This window comes from Primulina huaijiensis, chromosome 10, assembly GCF_012295235.1.
Source record: "Primulina huaijiensis isolate GDHJ02 chromosome 10, ASM1229523v2, whole genome shotgun sequence".
Taxonomy (NCBI): domain Eukaryota; kingdom Viridiplantae; phylum Streptophyta; class Magnoliopsida; order Lamiales; family Gesneriaceae; genus Primulina; species Primulina huaijiensis.
Window position 1 is genome coordinate 639,443 of NC_133315.1, and position 12,553 is coordinate 651,995.

Consider the following 12,553-nt stretch of genomic DNA (forward strand, 5'->3'; position numbering starts at 1 on the left):
TTCACCGTTATCATTAATTATAGTGTTTTTCTATAATTGATAATATTCGTTAATATAATTAGACGAGATAATAAATTGTTTGATTTTCATATATTGCGAGTGAATATAATTATTATAAAAGGGCTAGATTGATAAAAACTAATTATCTTTACTGATACGAATAATTGAAATTTGATAATTGAGTTGCTCTATAGTTTGAAATATTTGAAATGATTATTAACATCAATTATAAATTTAATATAACGACAAACAATCGATCACGTATTTACATTTTATCACAGGCTCTGCTAATTTTACAAAAATAATTTTGAATAACTAATCTTTAACGAACAAACATGAAAAAAACTTTTTGTTTCATTACTATATATACGTAGTACTGATATTAATCTCATTACACATATTATCTTGTATATATATTATATTATATTATATATATTAAATGAGTGTCATTTTATTAGTAAGCACAGTGATTTAAGATAGCATGGCATTAAATTTCATTATATATATATATGTATATATATATTCTATTTTATTAAAGTTGAAGACACAATAATAACTACTTGGGAAGGACATCAAATTTTTCTTTCAACTTTACCTTTATATGATACTAATATTACATTTTTTTTTGTTTTTGTTTTAATTTCAACACACACTTTTATTTTTATTTTTTAATTTCAAAAATTCAAATATCAATTTAGTCCATCCATAATTTGACAAATGTCACTTTAGTCAATCGATAATGATAAAAAAGACTATCGATAATGATAAAAAACTGTATTCATATATTTGGGGCAATCTATATGTTGAGTGAATAGTATTGCATTAAATTTCATTTATAATTTTTATTCCACCAAATTTGCATTAAGTTTAGTGTCCGTTTATATTTAAGGAAAAATAATAATTACAACTAGTAAAAGATGCACACGCATTGTATGTGGATTATTATTTTTAATTTGATCAATAATATTAAACAATTAATACGAAATTATTTCAATTTAGAAGAGTTGTTCGATTTAAAAAAAAATTTGTTTAAATTTTTTCTATGTAAAATATAGAGTGATTTGAGGAAGTTTCTAATAGAATAAGAAAAATAATTATATAATTAAATATTTTGGTATCCTTTAAAATAATTATTATAAAGGTCTCATACTTAATAATATAATATAATATAGATAATGGAAGTATTAAATATGATAATTAGAATACATTTCACTCGGACAACTCCGTATTCCTTTTCGTTTGTTCTCTCTCTTCTGTAAAACTCTAACGTCATTCTCTCTCTACGCGATCTCTTCAGAATTCCTTAGTTCACACTACGAAAAACCCACTTGAATCCAACACGGCGTAGTTTTAAAGCTTTCGGGCGTACGGATTTGTGAAATCGGACGCCCCAATTCGGTAGGAAACGTGGAATGAGTGGGATTTTTGGTTGTGTGATGTGAAGAAGCTGAGAAGTTTCGGTATGTTTTTGTGACATTGTTTTTTTTTTTTTTTACTTTGATTGATTGGAGTTAATGAGTTGCAGTTGTTGGTGAAATTTTGTGATGTATGCTTAGATCTGTAGTTAAAGGCTTGGTTTTTTTGTTATTTTTTATTTTGCGGTAGAGATTGGATTTTGTTGATGTACTTGATTACTGTGAGATCAGTGGTGTTTGCTGATTAAGTTGTGGGAGGGAAAAATGGGAAATGCTTGATAATTTTGGGTGTTGTGGTTTGGAAGTGGGGTGAAAGACTCTTATCCTCCTTGTGTTTTGCCTAACTTTACTGCTTGTCCTGGTTTGTTGAAGCTTCTTAAATCACACGATTCATGAGTTCAAAATTTGATCTTGTATGTATAATGAGGGTGGAAAAAGCTGATGAAGCTTGTAGAGATGCCCGCTTTGATGACGGATTTTAACCAAGGGGTAGAAAAGGAACAAAGAAAATTGTTGTTGGAGTATGATTAGAGGATTTTATCACGTGGATTTCTTTTCTTTTCTTTTCTCTGTTTTTTCCAAGAATAACCGCAAACCAACTTTTGATCCTGGCAACTTTAACGGTCGATAAGTAAATGCGGGAGGTGCAGCTGTCGTTCGTCATATACCCTGATCAGGTGTGAATTATGACTTTTATCATACTCGAATTTACATAATTACTGAGAGTCAAACGGGTGAAGCATGGTTGCATGGGTGATGTTGAAAGGAACTTAATGTATTGACAGGTCCATTTCTTAGGTGCTTTAAATTAAATATGACGTTTTTAATATCAAAATCATTTCTTTAATGGCTGATAAAATATCTAAAGACATAATAAGTTGAAGAAAGTCTTTGAGTACTACTTGGAAGGATACTCATAAACGGAATACTCTCTAGTGCTGCCACAAATTTGTACTGAGACCATAGCTTCATGTCTTGTGTATGTTATTTTTCAGGAAATATGCCTTCATGGTGGGGAAAGTCTTGGTCAAAAGAAGAAAAAAAGAAAAAATCCGAAGAAAGTTTTATTGACACGTTGCATAAAAAGTTTAAGAGTCCGGAAAGTAAACCTTCAGGTAGATTAGGAGGATCTAGAAAACGCTCCAATGACATAGTTTCAGAGAGAGGGTCTCAATCACAGGCTGTGTCAAGATCTCCGTCACCTTCTAAACATGTTGCACGATGTCAAAGTTTTGCAGAAAGGCCTCAAGCCCAACCACTTCCACTGCCAGGCATGCGCCTGCGTACTGCAAATGTCCGTCGCACAGATTCTGGAATACGCGAATCAGCAAAACCAAAACTAGAAAGAGTCTCAAAATCGTCATTGTTTCCTCCTCTCCCAAGGCCAACATGCATTTGGCAAAAGCCAGACCCTGCAGATATGGATGACGAAGTCATAGTTCATTCAATCTCTAGTGAATGTTCCGTCGAAAGTGATGATCCAGCTGATTCTCACCAACGAAGTCCTCTGGCAACTGACTATGATGTTGGCAGTAGAACTGCTGCAGGCAGTCCTAGGTGAGTGGAGTTCTAAAATCATTTAACGAAGTACACCAAACTATTTATTTTCATTTAGTTATGTTTAAGCTATGTGAAAAGGTTTTTTATTTGTCTTACTAATGTGAGGCCTCGTTTTCTTGTATTTTCTCGGTGAAGTTCTTTTGTTAGAGATCAGTCCTCTGTTACACCGACAATCTCAAGGGAGTCACCTGTTACAGTGAACCTCTCTGCTAAAAAGACTGTCTCATCACCCCCTAAAAGACGACCTTCGAGTGGTCGAGTACCAAATTTACAGGTCCCGCAGTATGGTGCCTTTTTCAGTGCTCCAGATAGCTCAATGTCTAGTCCTTCGAGAAGTCCAATGAGAATTTCTGGTTATGAGCAAGTTACTGGCTCTGCTTTTCCTGCCGGAAAGCTTTTTCCAGAACACCTGTTGCTCGGATCTGGTCAATGCTCAAGTCCTGGGTCAGGCCGGACTTCTGGGCATAATTCAATGGGAGGAGATATGTCAGGACAGTTATTCTGGCAGCCCAGCAGAGGAAGCCCAGAATATTCCTCTAACCCTAGTCCTAGAATGGCAAGTCCTGGCCCTAGTTCCAGAATTCACAGCGGTGCTGTGACACCAATTCATCCTAGAGCTGGAGGGGGACACTACGAATCAATGAGTAACTGGCCTGACGATTCAAAACAACAGAGTCACCGCCTGCCTCTTCCCCCCATAACAATTTCCAATTCTTCACCCTTCTCGCAGCCGAATTCTGCTGTGGCATCGCCTTCGGTACCACGCAGTCCTGGAAGAGCAGAGAACCTTGCAAGCCCTGGTTCGCGTTGGAAGAGAGGAAAATTGCTTGGTCGAGGCACATTTGGACATGTTTATGTTGGTTTTAACAGGTTCAAAAATTTTAGAAATGAATTGTTTATTTCCTTGATCACTAATTTGTTTCCATATATCTGCTCCGTATTCATCTGTTGATGGAAGCTTTCAAGTGCATATTATTATGGCATCTATGATCCACATCTTTTTTATATTCAAACAATTGTTATACATGAACTTTTTGGAGTGTTCATTTTTTAAAGTAGTTTCCTGAATTTTTGAGTGTCATTTGATTTTAGTGAGACCGGAGAGATGTGCGCCATGAAGGAGGTCACTTTATTTGCTGATGATGCAAAATCAAAGGAAAGTGCAAAGCAGTTGGGACAAGTAACTTTTTTTTTTTTTTTTTTTTTTTTTTTTTTTTTTTTTTTTTTNTCTTACTTTCTACAAGATGTTCAAAGCTAATTGTTTGTTGGATACTGTATTAACTGCAAATCATTGTTCTTAGTTTTGTATTACATCAGTGTAAAATTCTAACCAATAATTTCTGTTTCCTCAGGAGATTGCGTTGTTGAGTCGCTTAAAGCATCCTAATATTGTGCAGTATTATGGATCTGAAACGGTCAGTTGCATTCCAGCAACTTTACTTATTCTTGTGCATTGTCATGTGAACTTTCTAGATATCCATTGATATACTTTTGTGAACCAAATGCATTTCTCTTTCTTTCGTTTATAATCTAACAACCGATACTAATAGCATTTTCATATATTTCAACGGGGTCATAAATTTGTGGAGACCTTATTTCTAAACAATAATTTTATAGTAAATAGTTTTGCACTAGTATGTAACACGTAATTAATTGAATAGCTTTCTCCTAAAATTGTGCATGGCATCCTTTTTCCTGATCTTCCGCTGATTCTCGATTTTTATCTTTGATCAGGTGGGTGATAGATTATATATATATTTGGAATATGTGTCTGGTGGTTCTATCCATAAGATTCTACAAGAATATGGGATATTAGGAGAATCAGCCATTCGAAGTTATACTCAACAAATTTTGTCAGGGCTCGCATACTTACATGCTAAAAACACGGTGCATCGGTATATCTGATTGCCTTTGCTTTCTTGGTTTGGATTATTTATTCACTTGGTTTAATTAATGATGAAGCACTGGATGCTGCATATATATGACAGGGATATTAAAGGGGCCAACATACTTGTGGACCCAAATGGCCGCGTTAAGTTGGCAGATTTTGGCATGGCAAAGCATGTAAGCCTGTGTTTGAATTGCAAAGAACTTCATGCAACGGAAATCAACATATGAGTGGATCTAGTGAATTGGCAGCATGATAGAAACATTGGCAAATCCAGATTTTGTGAAACTAATTTGTCGCTTTATATGTTGGTTTATTATGACAATTGTTGTGCACGGCCCACATGGACCCCTAATTTAAACTAGTTTTAATATTTAAGCTATGACTCATTTGACTGATCTGTCTGGTTGATGAATGTGCCTCTGGTAGTTGAAGTTTGATCTCATTAATAATGATGTGGCCTAAATGGTTCTGAGTTGTTACCTTCATGTGTGGTTTTACAGATTACAGGGCAAACCTGCCCCTTATCATTTAAAGGTAGCCCTTATTGGATGGCACCCGAGGTTGGTATCCCGCCCCCAAAAAAAAATCCTGTAAATATATTTCAATGACTCGCGTTATGCTAACCACATAGTTATATCTCTTCGTTCTCTTAGGTTATAAGAAATTCAAATGGCTGTAACCTTGCTGTTGATATATGGAGCCTTGGATGCACTGTTTTGGAAATGGCTACGTCAAAACCACCTTGGAGCCAGTATGAAGGGGTGTGTGATTTGGACTATGAGATTTCTGGAACTAATTCATTCTTTTGCAGTTTTTTCCCCTTCTCATTATTCTTTTTTAACTTGTGCCTAGTGTACCTTTTGTGTATCCAATTGAAGGTGATCTAATTGAACTTATCCATTGTTGCATGTGTACTATCAACTATGAGTAAAATGTTGATGACAATCTTTGTGTCTGATGCTCACTGCATTTTGTCTTAAAGGTTGCTGCCATGTTCAAAATCGGGAACAGTAAAGAGCTTCCACCAATTCCAGATCATCTATCAGATGATGGAAAGGATTTTGTGAGAAAATGTTTGCAACGCAATCCCCAGAATCGCCATACAGCTGCTCAACTGTTGGAGCACCCTTTTGTAAAAAGTGCTGTTCCTTTGGAAAAACAGATATTGGGTTATGCATCTTCTGATTATTCTCCAATGTCAAAAGCTGCCAAATCCATGGTACTTACTATTTTCTGAAATTCACGCTTGAACCTTCTATGTGGACCCTTTCTGGAGTTGGAACATTTATTTGTCTCAAACTTGGTCTGTGACATACCGAAGTACTGATACATTAAGTTCTATATTTTGCAATATTAATATATTATCGACATTTTTCTTGCACTCTGGTAGCCGCCCTTTATCACTGATAATGTGCTCTATGAAATAATTTGTAGGGCATTGGTAATACGAGAAATCTACAGTCGGATCCTGAGAAACTTGCCATCCACTCATCTAGGGTGTCAAAATCTAATTTTAATCCAAGGTGGTCCTCTAAATTTTAAAGATGCAATACATTGAAAAATGGATGTAATTATGATACATAAATACCTTTGATAATTTGCTTTATTCTTGTTCTGTGATTCTAAATTGTTCATGCTTGCAGTGATGTTTACATTCCAAGGAACATATCGTGCCCAGTCTCTCCAATTGGTAGTCCTCTTCTACATCCAAGATCTCCTAAGCATCCGAGTGGGAGGATGTCTCCGTCGCCCATATCTAGCCCCCTCACTACATCTGGCTCGTCCACACCTCTAACAGGTGGGATGGGTGCAATACCATATAATCAATCCATGCTACTGCCTGATGGATTTTCCATTATACCAAAGCGGCCACCAAGTCCCTGTTCCAATACCCTCTCTTACTGGGATCCGGACATTCTTAAAGGAGTGCGTTCTGGCTCTCATGCTTTTCGGGGACTGGCATCCTGCCACAACAATGCTCTTGGAAGGAAATTCGGTAGAGTCGCTCATGCAGAACTTTATGACCGACAATCTATCTTGGCTGATCGTGTGGCTCAGCAACTCCTGAGGGATCCTGCACAGTTGAATCCATCCGTTGATTTGAATCCCTCGTCTCCATTTCCATCCCACCGCATGACTGGTTTATGACTTCCTTTATCACAGAGGTCATCGAGTCAACTTGATAAACTCGTCCTGTTTGACAGGATTGCATCTCAGCAGATATTGACATGCTGGAGCAAGATTTTTCAGGCACTGTCGACTCTCGTTTGATGGCTTTCAGATGCCATGCCTTTTACGAAGTGGCAGGCAATATCCATTTTCTTAATACCCAGAGAACCTGCAAATCTAGAGCTGCATTTTACCAACAGTTTCAATGGACACATCGGCTTTGTACAGAGTTGAGTGCCCCTAAATTTGACTTGGTATCTGCCTGACCTCAAGTCCAAATGAAAAGGCCTAGTCTCCCTGGGGATAATATGTCCATTGATCGATTGTATAGTTGATTCTTCCCCTAAATTATTTGGCCTTAACTATGTATATTTACATCATTGGTTAACGTTAACGGAGGAGAGGGGAAAACAAAGTAGATGTAGAAGATCTTACTAGATGCTACAGATGTACAGAAATTGGAGAAGATAAATTGATATTCACTCTCGTTTTTCCAGTTAAACGTAGTTCTTGCAACATCTCACTAAGCGATTAAAATGTATTTCGGCAGCTGTTATCTAGTACGGGAGGGGATAATTTTTTTAACCATGCTAATGATCCTATTCTCTTATTTTTGTGGTATCTAGATCTTGTCGAAATATATGAAATCAAGAGTTTGAACCTAGATAATTGAGAAATAAATTTTACAGGACAATTAATGTAAACTGGTGGAAAATCTTAGAGTACAGAATAGTTCAGACTCAATCAGTTCAATGAAATTTTGGCTATGCCTTGGATTGGTCTATCGCACTACTCGTGAAATCCCACAATTTTTTGGCCAGTTCATGATCCTTAGCTTGCAAGCTTGTCTCAGCTAACGCACAGTCCGAGTAATACTTCCCACTCACACCCTTAACATCTGGATGCAACGCCAAATAGCAGGTTGTTGCTGCTCCCTGCATTACATGCCATATGAAAACATCAAATATACAACAACTAAAATTTCATAATCGGATGGTATTTAGCTGGACATAGCATTGTTTTTTGTATTTTATTAACTGAATCGATCCTCAAATTAAGCACGAGAACTGTTACCTGCTGAACATTTTTCATCACATGCTTAACAAGAACAGCAACAAGGCCTGGATTACTCCAAAGGTAGAGAAATTGTTTAGATATAAGATAAGTAAGGCATGTATCACAACAACCCATGTATAAGTGATCTAAACCTTGCAGGGTTCCCAAATTATAGGTAGTATTGTTGTACAAAGTACACGAAAATGAAGGTAAGCAGTAAGAACACATGGTCCATGGACGGAGGAAATTGTGGTGTGGTTACAATAGCCATTACATAACTTTGAGCCTATATCCTTAATACAGTTTTTAATTTCAAACGTGTGAATGACAGGGAGTAAGAAACCATCAAACAAGAAGAGATTTGTTACCATTAACAAATCCAAAATGACGAAACAGGTTGGTGGCAATTGCTCCTGGATGAAGTGAGTTGGCTGTTATCTCGACGTTCTCTTCCTTCAATGAAATCACTCAGTTTCTTACAAAATATTATAGCTAACATAATGACCAACATTACAATCACACCCAATACAAAAGCGCAAATTGTTTTAATACAAGTATGCAACCCTCTCCAACAAAGTGGTTGGTAATATCTGTCTTCTCAGACTCATAGTATAGACAAATGGGCTGTTAATACTCTGAAAGGTTCATTTTCCTAGCCAGATTTGATAATCAAACCAGTTGAAAGTATAAGTTCAGCTTCAAGTCAATGTATTTAAACCTCAGAACATCGATCGGAAATTTTATCGCAAACTGTATCATGTATGTTAGGCCATAAGTTGATAGGAGAACCCAATTTCAGCTCTAGAGGCGGAAGAGCCTCCCAATTTATTGTCCCCTCTGTAATTTCTTGTGGACAATCTGCTCCATTTATAAGTATTTAGTACATGCACCTTAATTTAGCCTATAATGTGAACATAGTTCACGTTGTTGACAGTAGCCCAATGATAATCTTTTCTTAGGCCACCCATTTCATTGCATTCATTCTCAATAGAAGTACCAATATTGAGTCATAAGCCAAGCGGACAACCCAAGTCCAGAAGAATGGCCTTCTAGGTGGGGAATCTTCTCAAACTTATTAACCACTTTACAATTTATTGAGGAGTCAATGTTGCATCATAACAGCGTGGGTAAGATTTCTCTCTGACTGCATGAAAAAGTAATTAACATAGAAAATAGCAAACTGACATTTCTTAATATGTATTTTACCTTCAAACGCCTTGCTAGTTCATTAGCATGTAGCACATTAGCAAGTTTTGATTGTCCGTATGCAGATAAGCGGTTATACCTGCACGTGCAAAAAAATTAGTATGTAGCAGAAAAGAAAGAACCTAATCAATAAAACTTGCAACGTAAACTGGGAAACAATGTAGCTTTTTGTGAATCTCTTCCCATTAATGGTTGATGATACCATTTTTTTAACTTCCCCACTCGATAAGGTTAGTGGACGGTGTGTGGTAAAATGGCTTCACCTTGATTGATCAGTAATTTTATCAAAGCAGATCCCTTCAGGATATGAAAACTTGTGTCGCTGGGATGAGACATTGACAATCCTTCCTTCTCGACTACTTTCGCTAGCTGTTCTCTTCATGGTTTCCAACATCAAATCTGTCAGTAGGAAATGTCCTGTGGGAAGAGAATGCATGAGTAACAGGATGAAGTAAGATTAGAAAATTCTTAATAATAGGAAAACTGAAATCATCCACCTGCCTACTATCCAAATTCAAATGGTTGTTCCACCTTCCCCATGCAAGAGTTAAAACAACTTAAGTCATAAATATCTTTCCAGTACATTTTACATTTAGTGTTGAAGATGAATGCGGATCTCACCCACGTGATTTGTTGCAAACTGCAGCTCTATGTTGTCTTTTGAAAGCGTGAAAGGTGTTGCCATAACTCCAGCATTATTACTAGAGGAGAGCCAAATATCTAGTCAGAGAAAGTAATACTTGCCATAGTTTAGGCACGGAAACTGCCTAAATATTTTTCAAAAAAGTCACAAATTAAAAGTTGAGTAACGCATATCAATACTTATTAGCAGCACCAAGCATATACTTCCGCATTTATTGAGAGAAGTGGTACCGAGGATTTAGTATGATAACTAAAGAAGGTGCGAGAAGAAATAACAAGAAATATAAGTGGCAACAAGGACTCTTGTTTATTTTCAGATTAAAACCTCATTAAATGCAAGCATTAAAACATGGTCCAACTAAATCTGGATCCATAAAGTCAAATACCAACAAGTGAAATGTGGTGTCTTGTCTATTAATAAAAAATACTCCAATGTTGCCGATGGTTTGTGGCCCATTTGGCACAAAGATTCTAAGTTTGGGACGAGGTCTAGGTTCGAGACCCAATTGTAAAAATCTCCACCCCGACTCAGGAAAACAAGATAGTCCAATGTAAACAAGTTTTATCTCAGTTGTGATTTACATCTCTTACATGAGTATATTTAGCGGTAGGTTCAAGGAACTGAACTTTGACGCAAACTTCCTGATCGATGCAATTGAACTGAGATCTAACTCCATAGCATCAACTCTTGCATCGGGAACTTGTTTAACAATTTCTTGTTTGACCTCATTTCCAGTACAGAGATTTCTGACAGCCATTATGACATGGACACCACGCAGTGCAAGAACCCTTGATGTTTCTGCTCCAATACCACTTGAAGCTCCTATAATTATAATGATAATAGTTTCTTATAGCATGAAATACAGTAAAAGGTGGTCAACTATTGAATGTACTCGTATAATTTCTTTTCCTGAATAAGTTGTACGAACACATGGATGCCTTCATATCCTCCGTGACGCAAAAGAGATCGAATAAAATGTTCTGTAATTTACCAAATGTCAGTCATGTGCTTAATGCATGAATCTTGAGTCTGATCCACATTCTATATTTACAAAAAGGGTTACATATCCAACCTGAAATATAACAGGAATAATCTTTCGGAACTGCTACTTACATTATCTGAATGATAACACAAGAAAGTTCATTCATTGCTTCTACATTCTTTTCAACAAACTATATGTTCTCCGTAAACGCTTTCGCAGTGAGTTACACATTACAATTCTTGAAGTGAATTTACAGCATTGTAAAGTTGATTCACGATACTACTTGCTCTCTCCACCTAGTAATGTAACAATTTTAGTAAAGACAAGTAAACTATCGCATTTTTTTTCCCAAGCAAACCTCGAAATTCCCAGAGAAAAACACACTGCAGACCAATCATAAACAGCAAAGAACTCAACTTTCTCAACAGTGAGCTAATGTTTGACACAAAATATCCCAGAATCGCAAACTAAAACTTTGATCATCAACGCAAAATAGCATAACCATAAGAAAATGAAATTACCCCCACCCCCACCCCCCCATCCAAAGTACGCACAACACTGAAAAGGAAGCAGAAAAGAACCTGTAACAACGGCGGTGAGACCCGAACCATCTATCCCTTCAGTAACTTGCTCCGCCGTGGAGGTAGCCGAGAATCCAGACGTCCCTTTTCTGCTAAAGAACCACATCTTTCTCCGTTGATCATCAAATTACTGCATAAAGAACCTTCAAGTCAAGGTGAAGTTACTGCTACACTTTGTTGTAGGTGTGTAAAATGGCCGGATTCAGTTTTATCTAGTTCAAATTTTCTGCGACCGATGCTGATCCATTCCATAGCCTCCCAATTTGGTATTAATTTTTAAATATTTATTATATATAATAATATTATATGGTAACATAAAAAAGTATTTGTATAAAGATTTCCAAAACAAGCGAGAGCCGAGTGTGTTCAAGTTTCAAGATCAAATTTTTTGAATTTTGACAAAAAATTTAATCACTTTAAATCAAACCATATATAAAATAATTAAAAAAAATGAAGATTAAATGAATCTATAGTTAAAACAAAAAACTTAAAGTTTAGTATTGTAATAATTAACAATTCCCCATGAATCTACAAAATTATGTTGTAATAAAAAAAAAAACTCACTGTCTGGACATCAATATCTCATATTTGACAATAAATTTAAGGTTCCTGATCGAAATGTAACAAACATCTCCTCCCATTCAGGGAAAAAAAAACATTAACAATTAGTATATCATAGTTTTTAAATAAAATATTCATGCTTTTTTTATTCATTATTTATATTTTTCATAAAAGTATTTTGTTTCAAAAACATAAATGAAACCTTGCGAATTATTGTTGATGCTTAATCCATATTAGGCGTAAACTCACTCGAGATTAGGTGTTGTTTAAACGAATTTTTTTAACACTAACGAAGAATATTAATATTTCTTGAAAATGTAACATGGTGTTTGTATGATATGAACATACTGTGGCTGTAAATGTTATGCCTATTTTTAATTCTTCGAAAACATACACATATCATCGATGATGTATAGTTCATCAAAACACCAAAGTATCATGTTTGAGATAAAATATCCAATTATATCAACCCGTCTTCCGAACATAAAT

General features: G+C 35.9%; 2 protein-coding genes across 4 annotated transcripts; one reads left to right on the forward strand and one right to left on the reverse strand.

Moving 5' to 3' along the window:
* Positions 1-1,222: 1,222 nt before the first annotated feature.
* LOC140986232 (mitogen-activated protein kinase kinase kinase YODA-like) lies at positions 1,223-7,531 on the forward strand. 3 transcript variants are annotated; one of them, XM_073454331.1, is made up of 12 exons: positions 1,223-1,460; positions 2,411-2,972; positions 3,111-3,845; positions 4,068-4,155; positions 4,328-4,390; positions 4,710-4,870; positions 4,964-5,039; positions 5,367-5,426; positions 5,520-5,627; positions 5,849-6,085; positions 6,301-6,389; positions 6,510-7,531. In XM_073454331.1, the coding sequence occupies exons 2-12, from the start codon at positions 2,416-2,418 to the stop codon at positions 7,012-7,014; spliced, it is 2,679 nt and encodes an 892-aa protein (XP_073310432.1). In that variant the 5' UTR covers positions 1,223-1,460; positions 2,411-2,415; the 3' UTR covers positions 7,015-7,531. The 3 variants fall into 3 exon arrangements, with proteins under 3 accessions (XP_073310432.1, XP_073310433.1, XP_073310434.1); XM_073454332.1 differs by lacking the exon at positions 1,223-1,460 and adding an exon at positions 1,490-2,200; XM_073454333.1 differs by lacking the exon at positions 1,223-1,460 and adding an exon at positions 1,490-2,092.
* A 146-nt stretch (positions 7,532-7,677) lies between these two features.
* LOC140986234 (short-chain dehydrogenase TIC 32, chloroplastic-like) lies at positions 7,678-11,784 on the reverse strand. Its single transcript, XM_073454334.1, has 8 exons — positions 11,504-11,784; positions 10,531-10,762; positions 9,919-9,998; positions 9,561-9,714; positions 9,298-9,376; positions 8,460-8,544; positions 8,110-8,156; positions 7,678-7,970 (listed from the first exon to the last, which is right to left on the reverse strand). The coding sequence occupies exons 1-8, from the start codon at positions 11,607-11,609 to the stop codon at positions 7,800-7,802; spliced, it is 954 nt and encodes a 317-aa protein (XP_073310435.1). The 5' UTR covers positions 11,610-11,784; the 3' UTR covers positions 7,678-7,799.
* Between the last annotated feature and the right edge of the window lie 769 nt (positions 11,785-12,553).